Source organism: Pseudophryne corroboree, chromosome 6, assembly GCF_028390025.1.
Source record: "Pseudophryne corroboree isolate aPseCor3 chromosome 6, aPseCor3.hap2, whole genome shotgun sequence".
Classification (NCBI taxonomy): domain Eukaryota; kingdom Metazoa; phylum Chordata; class Amphibia; order Anura; family Myobatrachidae; genus Pseudophryne; species Pseudophryne corroboree.
In genome coordinates, this window is record NC_086449.1 from 562750777 (window position 1) to 562768145 (window position 17369).

At 48.1% G+C, this 17369-nt stretch overlaps 1 protein-coding gene across 2 annotated transcripts in view; it reads right to left on the reverse strand.

The window, feature by feature from the left end:
* The window catches only part of NOPCHAP1 (NOP protein chaperone 1), a 103006-nt gene that overhangs the window by 77937 nt on the left and 7700 nt on the right, over window positions 1-17369 (reverse strand). For both annotated transcript variants that reach the window (XM_063927767.1, XM_063927768.1), the window contains exon 2: window positions 6266-6352. In XM_063927767.1, coding sequence (XP_063783837.1) covers window positions 6266-6352 — 87 coding nt within the window. The remainder of the gene's footprint in view (window positions 1-6265; window positions 6353-17369) is intronic.

The window sequence follows — 17369 nt, forward strand, 5'->3', positions numbered from 1 at the left end:
GTAAAATAATAAACTCTAAACAACAACTTTACTGGAGAAACTCTGGAGAGCTCCCCTAGCTGTGACCGGCTCCTCCGGGCACATTTTCTAAACGGAGTCTGGTAGCAGGGGCATAGAGGGAGGAGCCAGCCCACACTCTCAAACTCTTAAAATGCAAATGGCTCCTAGTGGACCAGTCTATACCCCACGGTACTGATGTGGATCCCAGCATCTTCTAGGACGCAAGAGAAAGCAATGAAATACACTTGATTAAAAATAAATAAGATTTTACTCACCGGTAAATCTATTTCTCGTAGTCCGTAGTGGATGCTGGGGACTCCGTAAGGACCATGGGGAATAGACGGGCTCCGCAGGAGACTGGGCACTCTATAAGAAAGATTTGGTACTATCTGGTGTGCACTGGCTCCTCCCTCTATGCCCCTCCTCCAGACCTCAGTTAGGATACTGTGCCCGGAAGAGCTGACACAATAAAGAAGGATTTTTGAATCCCGGGTAAGACTCATACCAGCCACACCGTATAACTCGTGATACTATACCCAGTTAACAGTATGAAATATAACTGAGCCTCTCAACAGATGGCTCAACAATAACCCTTTAGTTAGGCAATAACTATATACAAGTATTGCAGACAATCCGCACTTGGGATGGGCGCCCAGCATCCACTACGGACTACGAGAAATAGATTTACCGGTGAGTAAAATCTTATTTTCTCTAACGTCCTAGTGGATGCTGGGGACTCCGTAAGGACCATGGGGATTATACCAAAGCTCCCAAACGGGCGGGAGAGTGCGGATGACTCTGCAGCACCGAATGAGAGAACTCAAGGTCCTCTTCAGCCAGGGTATCAAATTTGTAGAATTTTGCAAACGTGTTTGCCCCTGACCAAGTAGCAGCTCGGCAAAGTTGTAAAGCCGAGACCCCTCGGGCAGCCGCCCAAGATGAGCCCACCTTCCGTGTGGAATGGGCTTTTACAGATTTAGGCTGCGGTAAGCCTACCGCAGAATGCGCCAGCTGAATAGTGATACAAATCCAGCGCGCAATAGACTGCTTAGAAGCAGGAGCACCTATCTTGTTGGGTGCGTACAAGACAAAAAGCGAGTCAGTCTTTCTGACTCCAGCCGTCCTGGAAACAAAGTTTCAGGGCCCTGACTACATCCAGTAACTTGGAATCCTCCAAGTCCCCAGTAGCCGCAGGCACCACAATAGGTTGGTTCAAGTGAAAAGCAGATACCACCTTAGGGAGAAACTGGGGACGAGTCCTCAATTCTGCCCTATCCATATGAAAAATCAGATAAGGGCTTTTACAAGACAAAGCCGCCAATTCTGACACACGCCTGGCCGAAGCCAAGGCCAATAACATGACCACTTTCCACGTGAGATATTTCAGATCCACAGTTTTAAGTGGTTCAAACCAATGTGATTTTAGGAAATTCAACACCACATTGAGATCCCAAGGTGCCACGGGAGGCACAAAAAGGGGGCTGAATATGAAGCACTCCCTTTACAAAAGTCTGAACTTCAGGCAGTGAAGCCAGTTCTTTCTGGAAGAAAATCGACAGGGCCGAAATCTGGACTTTAATGGAACCCAATTTTAGGCCCATAGTCACTCCCGACTGTAGAAGTGTAGAAAGCGACCCAGCTGAAATTCCTCTGTTGGGGCCTTCTGAGCCTCACACCACGCAACATATCTTCGCCAAATACGGTGATAATGGTTCACGGTTACTTCTTTCCTGGCTTTTATTAGCGTAGGAATGACTTCCTCCGGAATGCCCTTTTCCTTTAGGATCCGGAATTCAACCGCCATGCCGTCAAACGCAGCCGCGGTAAGTCTTGGAACAGACAGGGCCCCTGCTGCAGCAGATCCTGTCTGAGCGGTAGAGGCCATGGGTCCTCTGATATCATTTCCTGAAGTTCCGGGTACCAAGCCCTTCTTGGCCAATCCGGAACCACGAGTATCGTTCTTACTCCTCGCCTTCTTATTATTCTCAGTACCTTTGGTATGAGAGGCAGAGGAGGGAACACATAAACCGACTGGTACACCCACGGAGTCACTAGAGCGTCCACAGCTATCGCCTGAGGGTCCCTTGACCTGGCGCAATATCTCTTTAGCTTTTTGTTGAGGCGGGACGCCATCATGTCCACCTGTGGCCTTTCCCAACGGTTTACCAACAGTAGGAAGACTTCTGGATGAAGTCCCCACTCTCCCGGGTGTAGGTCGTGTCTGCTGAGGAAGTCTGCTTCCCAGTTGTCCACTCCCGGAATGAACACTGCTGACAGTGCTAGTACGTGATTTTCCGCCCATCGGAGAATCCTTGTGGCTTCCGCCATTGCCATCCTGCTTCTTGTGCCGCCCTGTCGGTTCACATGTGCGACTGCCGTGATGTTGTCTGACTGGATCAGTACTGGCTGGCGTCGAAGCAGGGGTCTTGCCTGACTTAGGGCACTGTAAATGGCCCTTAGTTCCAGAATATTTATATGTAGGGAAGTCTCCTGACTTGACCATAGTCCTTGGAAGTTTCTTCCCTGTGTGACTGCTCCCCAGCCTCGAAGGCTGGCATCCGTGGTCACCAGGACCCAGTCCTGTATGCCGAATCTGCGGCCCTCTAGAAGATGAGCACTCTGCAGCCACCACAGTAGAGACACCCTGGTCCTTGGAGACAGGGTTATCATTTGATGCATCTGAAGATGCGATCCCGACCACTTGTCCAAGAGGTCCCACTGGAAGGTCCTCGCATGGAACCTGCCGAATGGAATTGCTTCGTATGAAGCCACCATTTTCCCCAGGACTCATGTGCAACGATGCATCGATACCCGTTTTGGTTTTAGGAGGTCTCTGACTAGAGATGACAGCTCCTTGGCTTTCTCCTGCGGGAGAAACACTTTTTTCTGTTCTGTGTCCAAAATCATCCCCAGGAACAGTAAGCGAGTGGAAGGAACCAGCTGTGACTTTGGAATGTTCAGAATCCAGCAATGCTGTTGTAGCACCTCCTGAGATAGTGCTACTCCGACCAGTAACTGCTCCCTGGACCTCGCCCCCACAAGGAGATCGTCCAAGTATGGGATAATTAAAACTCCCTTTTTTCGAAGGAGTATCATCATTTCTGCCATTACCTTGGTAAACACCCTCGGTGCCGTGGACAGTCCAAACGGTAGTGTCTGGAATTGGTAATGGCAATCCTGTACCACAAATCTGAGGTACTCCTGGTGAGGAAGGTAAATAGGGACATGCAGGTAAGCATCCTTGATGTCCAGGGATACCATGTAATCCCCCTCGTCCAGGCTTGCAATAACCGCCCTGAGCGATTCCATCTTGAACTTGAATTTTGTTATGTAAGTGTTCAAGGATTTCAAATTTAAAATGGGTCTCACCGAACAGTCTGGTTTCGGTACCACAAACAGTGTGGAATAGTAGCCCCGGCCTTGTTGAAGTAGGGGTACCTTGACTATCACCTGCTGGGAATACAGCTTGTGAATGGCCTCTAGCACAGCCTCCCTGCCCGATGGAGTCGTCGGTAAGGCTGATTTGAGGAAACGGCGGGGGGGCGGCGCCTCGAATTCCAGCTTGTACCCCTGAGATACTACTTGAAGGATCCAGGGATCCACCCGTGAGCGAGCCCACTGATCGCTGAAATTTTTGAGGCGGCCCCCCACCGTACCTGGCTCCGCCTGTGGAGCCCCACCGTCATGTGGCTGATTTGGAAGAAGCGGGGGAGGACTTTTGGTCCTGGGAACCGGCTGAGTGTTGCAGCTTTTTCCCCCTTCCTCTGCCTCTAGACAGAAAGGACCCGCCTTTTCCGCGCCTGTTTTTCTGGGGTCGAAAGGACTGTACTTGGTAATACGGTGCTTTCTTAGGCTGTGAGGGGACATGGGGCAAAAATGCAGACTTCCCAGCCGTTGCTGTGGAAACAAGGTCTGAGAGACCGTCCCCGAATAACTCCTCACCCTTATAAGGCAAAACTTCCATGTTGCTTTTAGAATCTGCATCTCCTGTCCACTGCCGAGTCCATAAGCCTCTCCTAGCAGAGATGGACAAAGCACTTATTCTAGATGCCAGCCGGCAGATCTCCCTCTGTGCATCTCTCATGTATAAGACCGAGTCTTTTATATGCTCTATGGTTAGCAATATAGTGTCTCTGTCTAGGGTGTCAATATTTTCCGACAGGGAATCTGACCAAGCAGCAGCAGCACTGCACATCCAGGCTGAGGCAATAGCTGGTCTCAGTATAACACCAGTGTGTGTGTAAATAGAAAGCAGGAGGCTATCCTAAAATCTATCAGCAGGTTCCTTTAGGGCGGCCGTATCCGGAGACGGTAGTGCCACCTTTTTAGACAAACGTGTGAGCGCTTTATCCACCCTAGGGGGAGTTTCCCAACGTGACCTATCCTCTGACGAGAAAGGGAACGCCATTAGTAATTTTTTTGAAATCACCAATTTTTTTATCGGGGAAAGCCCACGCTTCTTTACACACCTCATTCAATTCCTCAGATGGGGGAAAAACTATAGGTAGTTTTTTCTCCCCAAACATAATACCCTTCTTTGAGGTACCCGGGTTTATATCAGTAAGGTGTAATACCTCTTTCATTGCCTCAATCATGCCACAAATGGCCCTAGTGGACACTAAATTTGACTCATCGTCGTCGACACTTGCATCAGTATCCGTGTCGACATCTGTGCCTGCCATCTGAGGTAGTGGTCGTTTCAGGGCCCCTGACGGCCTTTGAATCGTCTGGGCAGGCACGAGCTGAGAAGCCGGCTGTCCCGCATTTGGCATGTCGTAAAAAAATTTATGTAAGGAGTCGACACTTGCACGTAATTCCTTCCATAAATCCATCCACTCAGGTGTCTGCCCCGCAGGGGGTGACATCACATTAATAGGCATCTGCTCCGCCTCCACATAAGTCTCCTCATCAAACATGTCGACACAGCCGTACCGACACACCGCACACACACACACGGGGAATGCTCTTACAAGGAGACAGGACCCCACAAAAGCCCTTTGGGGAGACAGAGAGAAAGTATGCCAGCACACACCAGAGCGCTATAATAATACAGGGACTAACTGAATTATGACCCTTTATAGCTGCTTATTATATTAAACTGCGCCCAAATTTAGTGCCCCCCTCTCTTTTTTACCCTTTCCGTAGTGTAGACTGCAGGGGAGAGTCAGGGAGCTTCCTTCCAGCGGAACTGTGAGGGAATAATGGCGCCAGTGTGCTGAGGGAGAAGGCTCCGCCCCTTTTTCGGCGGCCTTTCTCCCGCTTTTTTCTGTAATCTGGCAGGGGTAATTACCACATATATAGCCTCTGGGACTATATATTGTGGTTATTTTTGCCAGCCAAGGTGATGATATTGCTGCTCAGGGCGCCCACCCCCAGCGCCCTGCACCCTCAGTGACCGGAGTGTGAAGTGTGTATGAGGAGCAATGGCGCACAGCTGCAGTGCTGTGCGCTACCTTGGTGAAGACTGATGTCTTCTGCCGCCGATTTTCCGGACTCTTCATGCTTCTGGCTCTGTAAGGGGGACGGCGGCGCGGCTCCGGGAACGAACACCAAGGACGAGTCCTGCGGTCGATCCCTCTGGAGCTAATGGTGTCCAGTAGCCTAAGAAGCCCAAGCTAGCTGCAAGCAGGTAGGTTCGCTTCTTCTCCCCTTAGTCCCACGATGCAGTGAGCCTGTTGCCAGCAGGTCTCACTGTAAAATAAAAAACCTAATTTTAAACTTTCTTTCTAGAAGCTCAGGAGAGCTCCTAGTGTGCAACCAGCTCGGGCCGGGCACATAAATCTAACTGAGGTCTGGAGGAGGGGCATAGAGGGAGGAGCCAGTGCACACCAGATAGTACCAAATCTTTCTTATAGAGTGCCCAGTCTCCTGCGGAGCCCGTCTATTCCCCATGGTCCTTACGGAGTCCCCAGCATCCACTAGGACGTTAGAGAAAAATATTTACTGATTCATCTTGTGATGGTGTACTGTTGAAGTCTCTTGAAGGAATCATACCCGCTTCAAGCTGGAGGAGCATGGGAGTATTTTGGACATTCCTATTAAGGAACTTGACTATTTGTTATACTGCATACATCCATACATACATACAAACGCTAATGGTGAGTTAAGTTGTTTCCTCCCCCCCCCCCCCATTTGTTTTTTTGTGTGGTATTGGGAACAAACTTTTCAGGTTTTCCTTCCCATCAGGTGCAATTTGAGGCACATGAAGGAAATCAATTATCTGATCTTCGACATTATAATACAGCTCAGTTACAAATATACTTACTGCTACTCCTTGGCATTCTAACAATTGGGGAACAGGATGTGTTCTTGTTATTCTGCTTGGAGTTCAAAAGTAACTTGCTGTAGAGGCCTTCAGAAAGAAAAACACTGAATGAGTAATCCATAGTAAGTCGTGAATTACATTTATACACAAAAAAAAAAACATTACAGGAGAGAGTTTCCCGAACTCTGCTTTTACAGTCCAGGTTTTAAAGGATATCCATGCTTGAGCACAGGTGGATTAATTATCACCTCAGTCAGCTTGATTTAGCCAACTGGACACAAGCATGGACTCCTTAAAACCTGTATTGTAATGGCAGAGTTTGGGAAACTTTGCACTATATAAATGTATCAATGGATTGAAATTAGCACTGATTAGTTGCTCATTCTGACCTAGGGGGGAATCCAATCAGAGGTGAAACTCCCACTTTCCTAATGTTTCACTTTTTAAAAAAAAATTTAATTTACAGGCTATAAAAATTGCATCTCCCGTAAAAATTAGCTTTCCTCCCAAAAACACACAGGTTCAGTGAAACCTGTGTGTTTTCGGCGGTAACAGCCCCGTTTCAGCCCCAATAAGCGCCTCACGCTGGCTTATTGGGGCTAATTAGATAGCTCCCGACAGGACAATTAGAAGCAGTAAATTACTGCGGCTAATTGGATATCCCCCTTAGGCTAGGTACACATCAGGACGATATGTATTCCAGCTAAAGTACATATTGTTGTGCTGTCATACACACTGCATGATCCAGTGTACGACCACACAGTATAAGGGTGCATCCTGCATTCACCTACATGCCATCAGCAGGGTCGGACCATATGACATACAGCACACCAGATGGGACAACCCCATGATGACGCACGATTGAGTCTACACACTGAGCGATCTATCGTTCAGAGTCACGTTGGAATGATAGATCATCCAATATATTGCATGTGTACCCAGCTTTATTTACAGATCGTTGAAAACCTATATCATGGTCTATCACACAGGTTCTCAAACTCGGTCCTCAGGACCCCAAACAGTGCATGTTTTGCAGGTCTCCTCACAGACTCACGTGAAATAATTAGCTCCACCTGTGGACCTTTTAAAATGTGTCAGTGAGTAATTAATACATCTGTGCACTTGCTGGGTTACCTGCAAAACATGCACTGTGTGGGGTCCTGAGGACCGAGTTAGAGAACCACTGGTCTATCAGAAAGGTAAGGCGTTGGTTGCGACTTGGTTTGTGTGGCCGGAGACCCTCCTCAGCCACATGGTTAATGACAGCGGTGGCACTGAAGGGGATGAACCCTCCGTGCCCGGCACCATGTTTAAGAGACAATGGGCACTAGGCGCAATTTTTAAAAGGAACAGTTGGCTCTAGGCACCATGCACTGTACATGACTAAATAATCATTATGGTAAACTTACCGTTGATAACTATTTCTAATTCCACAGGATAACATTGGGATACGAGGTAGCGACAGCGGATTGGCACCAAACGATCAAAGCTTTCGGCCTCCCAGAATGCAACGGGCCGTCCCTATAACCCCATCTCCTGGCTCAGGCAATGCAGTTGTTTTCCAAACCTCAAGGCAGGGGCATCATAGAGAGCCCTAATCAGGCGAGAAGAACACACATGCACACCCTTCCGTACAAGAAGGAAGAGGTTAGCAAGTGAAAGGATCCTCAAATCAGGTGCGTCAGGGTGGAATCCCTGAGGACTTAGGAGAAATAGTGTTATCAACTGTAAGTCTACCATAACGATTATTTCTCCTGCAGGGTCCACAGGATAACATTGGGATGTCCCAAAGCAATTTAGTGGTGGGGACGCTCCTGATTGGACAGGAGAATCCATCGCCTGAATTCAGCGTCCTGACAGGCAAAGGCATCAAAGGCATAATGTCTAATGAATGTATTAATAGTCAGCAGGCCATCCTCTCGTGAAATCCGTAGAGAACAATGTGTGTCTTTCTGATGGCACCGGTACAATCCACGTAGATCCTTAAAGCACGGACTACATCCAAAGATGCATCTCCCGCAGAAAGGTCCGGCCCTTTGAAGGCTGGGACTACAAATTCTTCGTTAAGGTGGAATTTAGACAACACCTTAGGAAGATACCCAGATTTGGTTCTGATAACCGCCCTATATGGATTAAAAAAATAAAACAAAAACACACACACCAGAAAAGGAGGGCGACATAACAAAGCCCCTAAATCTGAAACTCTTCTATCTGAGGCAATAGCCAATAGAAAGAGAACTTTAGCCGTCAACCATTTAAAATCCACTCATTTCAGTGGTTAAAATGGAGCAACTTGAAGGACTTTTAGGACTAAACTTAAGTTCCAAGGCACTGTTAGGAGGAACAAAATGGAAGTAGAATGTGCAGCATTCCCTGGAAAAAAGTGCCCACATCCTGTAGGATAGCAATTTTCTTTTGGAACCATACAGTCAATGTTGACACTTACACTCTGCAAGGAAGCCACCCTTAGACCTTTGTCCATTCCTGACTGAAGGAATGCTAGGACTGTGGAAACTCTGAAAGACCTAGAATCAAATTTCTGGTCACTGCACCACTGAATATAGGCTTGCCATATTCGGTGATAAATGCGAGCTGAGGAAGGTTTCCTTGCACTGAGCATTGTTTGAATTAGCTGTTGCGAGAATCCTCTTCCTTTCAGGATGTAAGTCTCAAGAGCCACGCCGTCAAAGACAGTTGATCCAGGTGCTTATGACAGCAAGGACACCGAGACAGATCTGGACTGGAGTAGGAATGGAACATCTATCGACAGCCTCTGCAGATCTGTTTAACAATGTCTTCTTGGCCATGCTGGAGCCATTAGTGTTGTGGCGCCCCTTCCTTGTTTTGCCTTTCACATCACCCTGGGTAACAGGGCGATTGGTGGAAACACATAGGCCAGACGGAAGTCCCATCTCACTGACAGGGCATCCACAAGGATCACTTTTAGATCCTTTGTTCATGACCCGTATGCGGAAACTTTGTTGTTCTGACGGGATGCCATGAGATATATCTCCGGTAACCCTCACTTGTCTACCAGAATTTGGAAGACCTCAGGGTATAAAGCCCATTCGTTTGCATGAATGGCGTGTCAACTGAGAAAATCCACTTCCCAGTTTAGGACTCCCGGAATGAATACTGCGGACAAGGCTGGATGATGAAGTTCTGCCCAGTTAAACGTTTGACCTACCTTCGCCATTGCGTTTTGGCTGCGAATCTCTCCCTGATGGAGGAGGTACGCTACTGCCGTTGCATTGTCCGAGCGGATTTGGACTTGTTTCCCCTGGAGGATGTCCTTTGCCTGAATAAGTGTCATATATATATGGCCCGAAGTTCCAATATATTTATTGGCAGTCAACTTTCTTCCTTGGTCCACTGCCCCTGAAAGCAACTCCTTCATTACACTGGTCCCCAGCCCTGAAGGCTGGCATCCGTTGTCAGACTCTCCCAATCTGATATCCAAAAGGGTCTGCCTTTGTCCAGATGGGATATCCGTAGCCACCAGGCTAATGACCTCCTTACTTCCAGAGGAAGTACCATAGTCTGCGTTTTTTTATTGTCTGATGAAAACCATTCCATTTGGAAAGGATCAGACGTTGCAGAGGCCTCGAGTGGAACTGCGCAAACTCCACCATGTCAAAACCATCAACCCCATCACACGCATCGCTGCGTGAATGGATACCCTTTTGACTGTGTAGCAGCTCCTAAATCCTTGACTGAATTTTGGATATTTTGTTCAGAGGTTAAATTAATCTCTAAAGACTCGAATCCAACACAGCCCCCAAGTGAGTCATTCGTTGTGACGGAACCAAGGACGACTATGCCCAATTTATGAGCTAACTAGGTCTCTGCAAACAGGCTGTTGTCTGTCACAGATGACACTGAAGCAATTCCTGAGATTGTGCCAGGATTAATAAATCGAGGTATGGAAAAATCCTTATCCCCTGCTGACTGCTATAAAATGCCATTACACCATAATTTTGGTGAACACTCTGGGAGCTGTGGCAAGTCCAAATGGTAGGGCCTGAAACTGAAAATGTTGCTGGAGGATAGCAAACCTGAGATAGCGCTGATGGGACAGTGCTATAGGAACATGAAGCTAAGCATCCTGGATATCTAGGGATACCATAAAATCCTACGGCTCCATGGCCAAAATAATGGAACCTAAAGTCTCCATATGAAACAGAGGCACCCAAATGTACTTGTCATTTCAGCACTTTGAAATGGAGTATGGTTCGGAACGACCAATTTGGCTTCTGGACTAGAAACAGGTTGGAATAAAAACCTTGTCCTCGTTGCACAGGAGGAACTGGAATTATCACTCCTGACTGAAGCAACTACTGAACTGCCTCTTGCAAAGCCCTGGCCTTCGTTTCCACTGAAGACGCGCTGCTACAAAAAAAAAAAAACTTTGAGGAGGGCGTTTCTTGAAAGCAAATGCATAACCGTGAGATACCACTTCTTACACCCAGGCATCTGTGGTAGACTGCTGACAGATCTGTGCAAACTAAAGAAGTCGGCCTCCCACCCTGGGGTCCCCCAGGTGGAGGCCCACACCATCAGGCTGATGGCTTATCTTCGGATTTGGAAGCCGGCCCTCTGGTAGCTCAATGCTTTTTAGTCTTACCAGACTTGCCAGATTGAGACTGTTTGCCATAACCTTTTCCTTGAGTCTGAAAAGCTGGAAATCTAGGCTTGGATTTTTGTGTGGAAGGAAACTTTACTTTCTTGGAGTCTGCTTCTAACTCCAAAATACTGTGTTTATTTTTTTACCAAAAAGAATATCTTCAGTAAAAAGCAAAGACTCAAGAACCTTCTTGGATTCTGAGTCAACTTTTCATGTACGTAGCCAAACCGCTCTGCGAGCTACTACTGCTGAAGCCGATGCCCGAGAGGCAATTGTACCCACATACAAGGTTACGTCTTCCATAAAAATAGCTACCTGTTTGATATGTGCATTATGGGATTTTTGCTCTCTAGATGCCATTGAAAAGGTCATCCTCCAATGCATCAGCCCAGGCTGCCACTGCTTTTGCCATCCAGGCTGAAGCCATGGCTGGTCTTATGATTGCCCCAGACAAGAAGAAAATGATTTCAAGAAAACCATCAATTTTCCTATCCGGGACATCATTTAATAATGTTGAAAGCAGAGGTAACGTAGATTATCGCACAAATTGGATGACATGCGTATCTACTTTGGGACCCACTTCCCTTTTTAAGCAGTCCCCAGCCGGAAGAGGATAATGGGAATTCCATTTCCTTGGAATTCTCTTGCATAATTTTCCTCAGCTGTTCTGACCCAGGAAACTCAGTCCTAACTGTTTTGGGATGTTTAAACACAGGTGCCTTCGATTTTAACAAAGGCTCTGCTGCCTCCTCTAAGAATAGAATGGCTTTCATAGCACGAATTAGCTCAGGAATGTCCACTGAGCCGAGGCCTTCCTCCTCGTTTCAGTATGCATACCCAGAGTGCTATGAGTCCTCATCCTCCGACGAGTCCTCTTCTGAAACATGTGTATACTGTGAAGATGTTGTTTCATGTCTATGTGATTTACTTACCACCGGCCTTTCAGCTTGTTTCTGTTGAGAAGCTGCAGATTCCTGTACTGGATGCGATAACCCCCAGGTGGAATGTTGCATGTAAGGGTTAATAGGGTAACCTATCCTTGGTATAATGTCTGTGCAAAAGGTAGCCCATGGGGGTTTGGGATCCGGTCTCTAAGTCGACAGGTCAACATGAGTTTGTCACAATTTTTTTTTTCTTCTTTTGAACTTTTTCATACTTAACGATCCACGCGGACTACGATTGGGAATATTAACGGGTGCCGAGTACAGCGAGGCAACTTGCCCGAAGCATGGCGAGCGAAGCGACACGGTGCACCAATTGAGGTTCCTGGTCACTGTACGGAGAAAACGAGACAAAAAAAAACCCATTAATAAACTCATGTCGAACTTTTGACCTAGAGACCCTGTTGACCAATAGTGGTCTACCAAGTTACTGTCGGCCTAGTTACTATCTACCTACCATACCACACCACACCAGGGGTTCAACTTGAACCTGTGCCTACCTCGGATTATTCAAGAGGCTTTATTGAAAGCTAAAACAATTTGCACATAATCCATTAATCCATTTTGAACCAGATCCTGAGAGGTTAACCCAGCTTTGTAAGACAAACATGACATGAGTGTTGGTGGTGCTGTGGAGAGTGTATTCTCCTTACCCTTGCCTCTCTTAAACATGATATATAATCACACACCTGTACAGTGTTAGTGAGCCGAGATCTGTACCTTAATGGAGCCTAATTTTAGGCCCATAGACACTCCTGCTTGTAGGAAATGCAGAAATCGACCTAGTTGAAATTCCTCTGTTGGGGCCTTTTTTTGGCCTCACACCAAGCAACATATTTTCGCCATATGCGGTGATAATGTTTTGCAGTTACATCTTTCCTGGCTTGAATCAGCGTAGGAATGACTTCCTCCGGAATGCCCTTTTCCTTTAGGATCCGGCGTTCAACCGCCATGCCGTCAAAACGTAGCCGCGGTAAGTCTTGGAACAGACAGGGCCCCTGCTGCCGCAGGTCCTGTCTGAGCGGCAGAGGCCATGGGTCCTCTGATATAATTTCTTGAAGTTCTGGGTACCAAGCTCTTCTTGGCCAATCCGGAACCACGAGTATCGTTCTTACTCCTCGCCTTCCTATTATTCTCAGTACCTTTTGTATGAGAGGCAGAGGGGGGAACACATAAACCGACTGGTACACCCACGGTGTTACCAGAGTGTCCACAGCTATCGCCTGAGGGTCCTTTGACCTGGCGCAATATCTTTTATAGCTTTTTGTTGAGGCGGGACGCCATCATGTCCACCTGTGGCCTTTCCCAATGGTGTAGAATCCTTTGGAAGACTTCTGGATGAAATCCCCACTCTCCCGGGTGGAGGTCGTGTCTGCTGAGAAGATCTGCTTCCCAGTCGTCCACTCCGGGAATGAACACTGCTGACAGTGTTAACACATGATTTTCCGCCCATCGGAGAATCCTTGTGGCTTCTGCCATCGCCATCCTGCTTCTTGTGCCGCCCCGTTGGTTTACATGGGCGACTTCCGTGATGTTGTCTGATTGGATCAATACCGGCTGGTTTTGAAACGGAGGCCTTGCCTGACTCAGGGCATTGTAAATGGCCCTCAGTTCCAGAATATTTATGTGTAAGGAAGTCACCTGACTTGACCAAAGTCCCTGGAAGTTTTTTCCCTGTGTGACTGCCCCCCAGCCTCAAAGGCTGGCATCCATGGTCACTAGGACCTAGTCCTGTATGCCGAACCTGCGGCCCTCTTGAAGATGGGCACTCTGCAGCCACCACAGTAGAGATACCCTGGTCCTTGAAGACAGGGTTATCAGCCGATGCATCTGAAGCTGTGATCCGGACCACTTGTCCAACAGGTCCCACTGAAAAGTTCTTGCATGGAACCTGCCGAATGGGATTGCTTCGTAGGAAGCTACCATTTTTTCCCAGGACTCGCGTGCAATGATGCACCGATACCTGTTTTGGCTTCAGGAGGTCTCTGACTAGAGATGACAGCTCCTTGGCTTTCTCCTCCGGGAGAAACACTTATTTCTGTTCTGTGTCCAGAACCATCCCCAGGAACAGTAGACGTGTCGTAGGAACCAGCTGTGACTTTGGACTGTTTAGAATCCAACCGTGCTGTTGTAGCACTTTCCAAAATAGTGCTACCCCGACTAGCAACTGCTCCTTGGACCTTGCCCTTATAAGGAGATTGTCCAAGTACGGGATAATTAAAACTCCCTTTTTTCGAAGGAGTATCATCATTTCGGCCATTACCTTGGTAAACACCCTCGGTGCCATGTACAGTCCAAACGGCAGTGTCTGGACTTGGTAATGGTAATCCTGTACCACAAATCTGAGGTACTCCTGGCGAGGATGGTAAATGGGGACATGCAGGTAAGCATCCTTGATGTCCCGGGATCCCATGTAATCCCCCTCGTCCAGGCTTGCAATAACCGCCCTGAGCGATTCCATCTTGAATTTGAATTTTTTTATATATGTGTTCAAGGATTTTTAATTATAAAATGGGTCACACCGAACCATGCGGTTTCGGTACCCCAAACCGTGTGGAATAGTAACCCAGTCCTTGTTGAAGTAGGGGCACCTTGAGTATTACCTGCTGGGAATACAGCTTATTAATTGCCTCTAGCGCAGCCTCCCTGCCTGAGGGAGTTGTCGGCAAGGCATATTTGAGGAAACTGCGGGGGGGAGACATCTCGAATTCCAGCTTGTACCCCTGAAATACTACTTGAATGAAACAGGGATCCACCTGTGAGCGAGCCCACTGATCGCTGAAATTTTTGAGACGGCCCCCCACCGTACCTGGCTACACCCGTGGAGCCCCCGCGTCATGCTGTGGAAGCGAGGAAGCGAGAGAAGAATTTTGATTCTGGGAACAGGCTGACTGGTGCAGCTTTTTCCCTCTTCCCATGTATCTGTACAGAAAGGAAGCGCCATTGACCCGGTTGCTTTTCTGAAGCAGAAAGGACTGTACCTGATAATACAGTGCTTTCTTAGGCTGTGAGGAAACCTGAGGTAATGGATACGAGGTCCCAGAGACCATCCCCAAATAATTCCTCACCCTTATAAGGCAGAGTCTCTATGCGCCTTTTAAAGTCAGCATCACCTGTCCAGTGACAGGTCTCTAATACCCTCCTGACAGAATGGACATTACATTCATTTTGGATGCCAGCCGGCAAAATATCCCTCTGTGCATCCCTCATATTGTTTGACAGGGTCACCGACCACGCTGCAGCAGCACGATCTGCAGGTCTCAGTCTAGTACCTGAGTGTGTAAATACAGACTTCAGGATAACCTCCTGCTTTTTATCAACAGGTACCTTCAAAGTGGCCGTTCCTAAAACGGCAGTGCCACCTTTTTTGACCACCGTGTGAGCGCCTTATCCACCCTAGGGGATATCTCCCAGCGTAACTTATCCTCTGGCGGGAAAGGGTACGCCATCAGTAACTTTTTAGAAATTACCAGTTTCTTATCGGGGGGAACCCACGCTTTTCACACACTTCATTCATTCATCTGATGGGGGAACAAAACACTGCCTGCTTTTTCTCCCCAAGCATAAAACCCTTTTTTAGTGGTACTTGGGTTAATGTCAGAAATGTGTAACACATTTTTTATTGCCGGGATCAAGTCACGGATGTTCCTAGTGGATTGTGTATATGTCTCAACCTTGTCGACACTGGAGTCAGACTCCGTGTCGACATCTGTGTCTGCCATCTGAGTGAGCGGGCGTTTTTGAGCCCCTGATGGCCTTTGAGACGCCTGGGCAGGCGCGGACTGAGAAGCCGGCTGTCCCACAGCTGTTACGTCATCCACCCTTTTATGTAAGGAGTTGACACTGTCGGTTAATACCTTTCACCTAACCATCCACTCTGGTGTCGGCCCCACAGGGGGCGACATCACATTTATCGGCATCTGCTCCGTCACCATATAAGCCTCCTCATTAAACATGTCGACACAGCTGTACCGACACACCGCACACACACAGGGAATGCTCTGACCGAGGACAGGACCCCACAAAGCCCTTTGGGGAGACAGAGAGAGAGTATGCCAGCACACACCAGAGCGCTATATAATGTGGGGATTAACACTATAACTGAGTGAAATTTCCCCAATAGCTGCTTGTATATATAATATTGCGCCTAAATTTAGTGCCCCCCCTCTCTTTTTAACCCTTTGAGCCTGAAAACTACAGGGGAGAGCCTGGGGAGCTTTCTTCTAGCTGCACTGTGAAGAGAAAATGGCGCCAGTGTGTCTGAGGGAGATAGCTCCGCCCCTTTTCGCGGACTTTTCTCCCGCTTTTTTCTGGATTCTGGCAGGGGTATTTACCACATATATAGCCTCTGGGGCTATATATTGTGGTATTTTTGCCAGCCAAGGTGTTTTTATTGCTGCTCAGGGCGCCCCCCCCCCAAGCGCCCTGCACCCTCAGTGACCAGAGTGTGAAGTGTGTATGAGGAGCAATGGCGCACAGCTGCAGTGCTGTGCGCTACCTTGGTGAAGACTGATGTCTTCTGCCGCCGATTTTCCGGACCTCTTCTTGCTTCTGGCTCTGTAAGGGGGGCGGCGGCGCGGCTCCGGGACCGAACACCAAGGCTGGGCCTGCGGTCGATCCCTCTGGAGCTAATGGTGTCCAGTAGCCTAAGAAGCCCAAGCTGGCTGCAAGCAGGCAGGTTCGCTTCTTCTCCCCTTAGTCCCTCGCTGCAGTGAGCCTGTTGCCAGCAGGTCTCACTGAAAATAAAAAACCTAATTCTATACTTTCTTTCTAGAAGCTCAGGAGAGCCCCTAGTGTGCATCCAACCTCGGCCGGGCACAAAATCTAACTGAGGCTTGGAGGAGGGTCATGGTGGGAGGAGCCAGTGCACACCAGGTGACCTAAAGCTTTCTTTAGTTGTGCCCAGTCTCCTGCGGAGCCGCTATTCCCCATGGTCCTTACGGAGTTCCCAGCATCCACTAGGACGTCAGAGAAAATAAGAATTTACTCACCGGTAATTCTATTTCTCGTAGTCCGTAGCGGATGCTGGGAACTCCGTAAGGACCATGGGGAATAGCGGGCTCCGAAGGAGGCTGGGCACTCTAGAAAGATTTATGACTACCTGGTGTGCACTGGCTCCTCCCACTATGACCCTCCTCCAAGCCTCAGTTAGGACACTGTGCCCGGACGAGCTGACATAATAAGGAAGGATTTAGAATCCCGGGTAGGACTCTTACCAGCCACACCCATCACACCGTACAACTCGTGATACTATATCCAGTTTGACAGTATGAAAACAACTGAGCCTCTCAACAGATGGCTCAACAATAACCCTTTAGTGAACAATAACTATTTACAAGTATTGCAGACAATCCGCACTTGGGATGGGCGCCCAGCATCCACTACGGACTACGAGAAATAGAATTACCGGTGAGTAAATTCTTATTTTCTCTGACGTCCTAGTGGATGCTGGGGATTATACCAAAGCTCCCAAACGGGCGGGAGAGTGCGGATGACTCTGTAGCACCGAATGAGAGAACTCCAGGTCATCCTCAGCCAG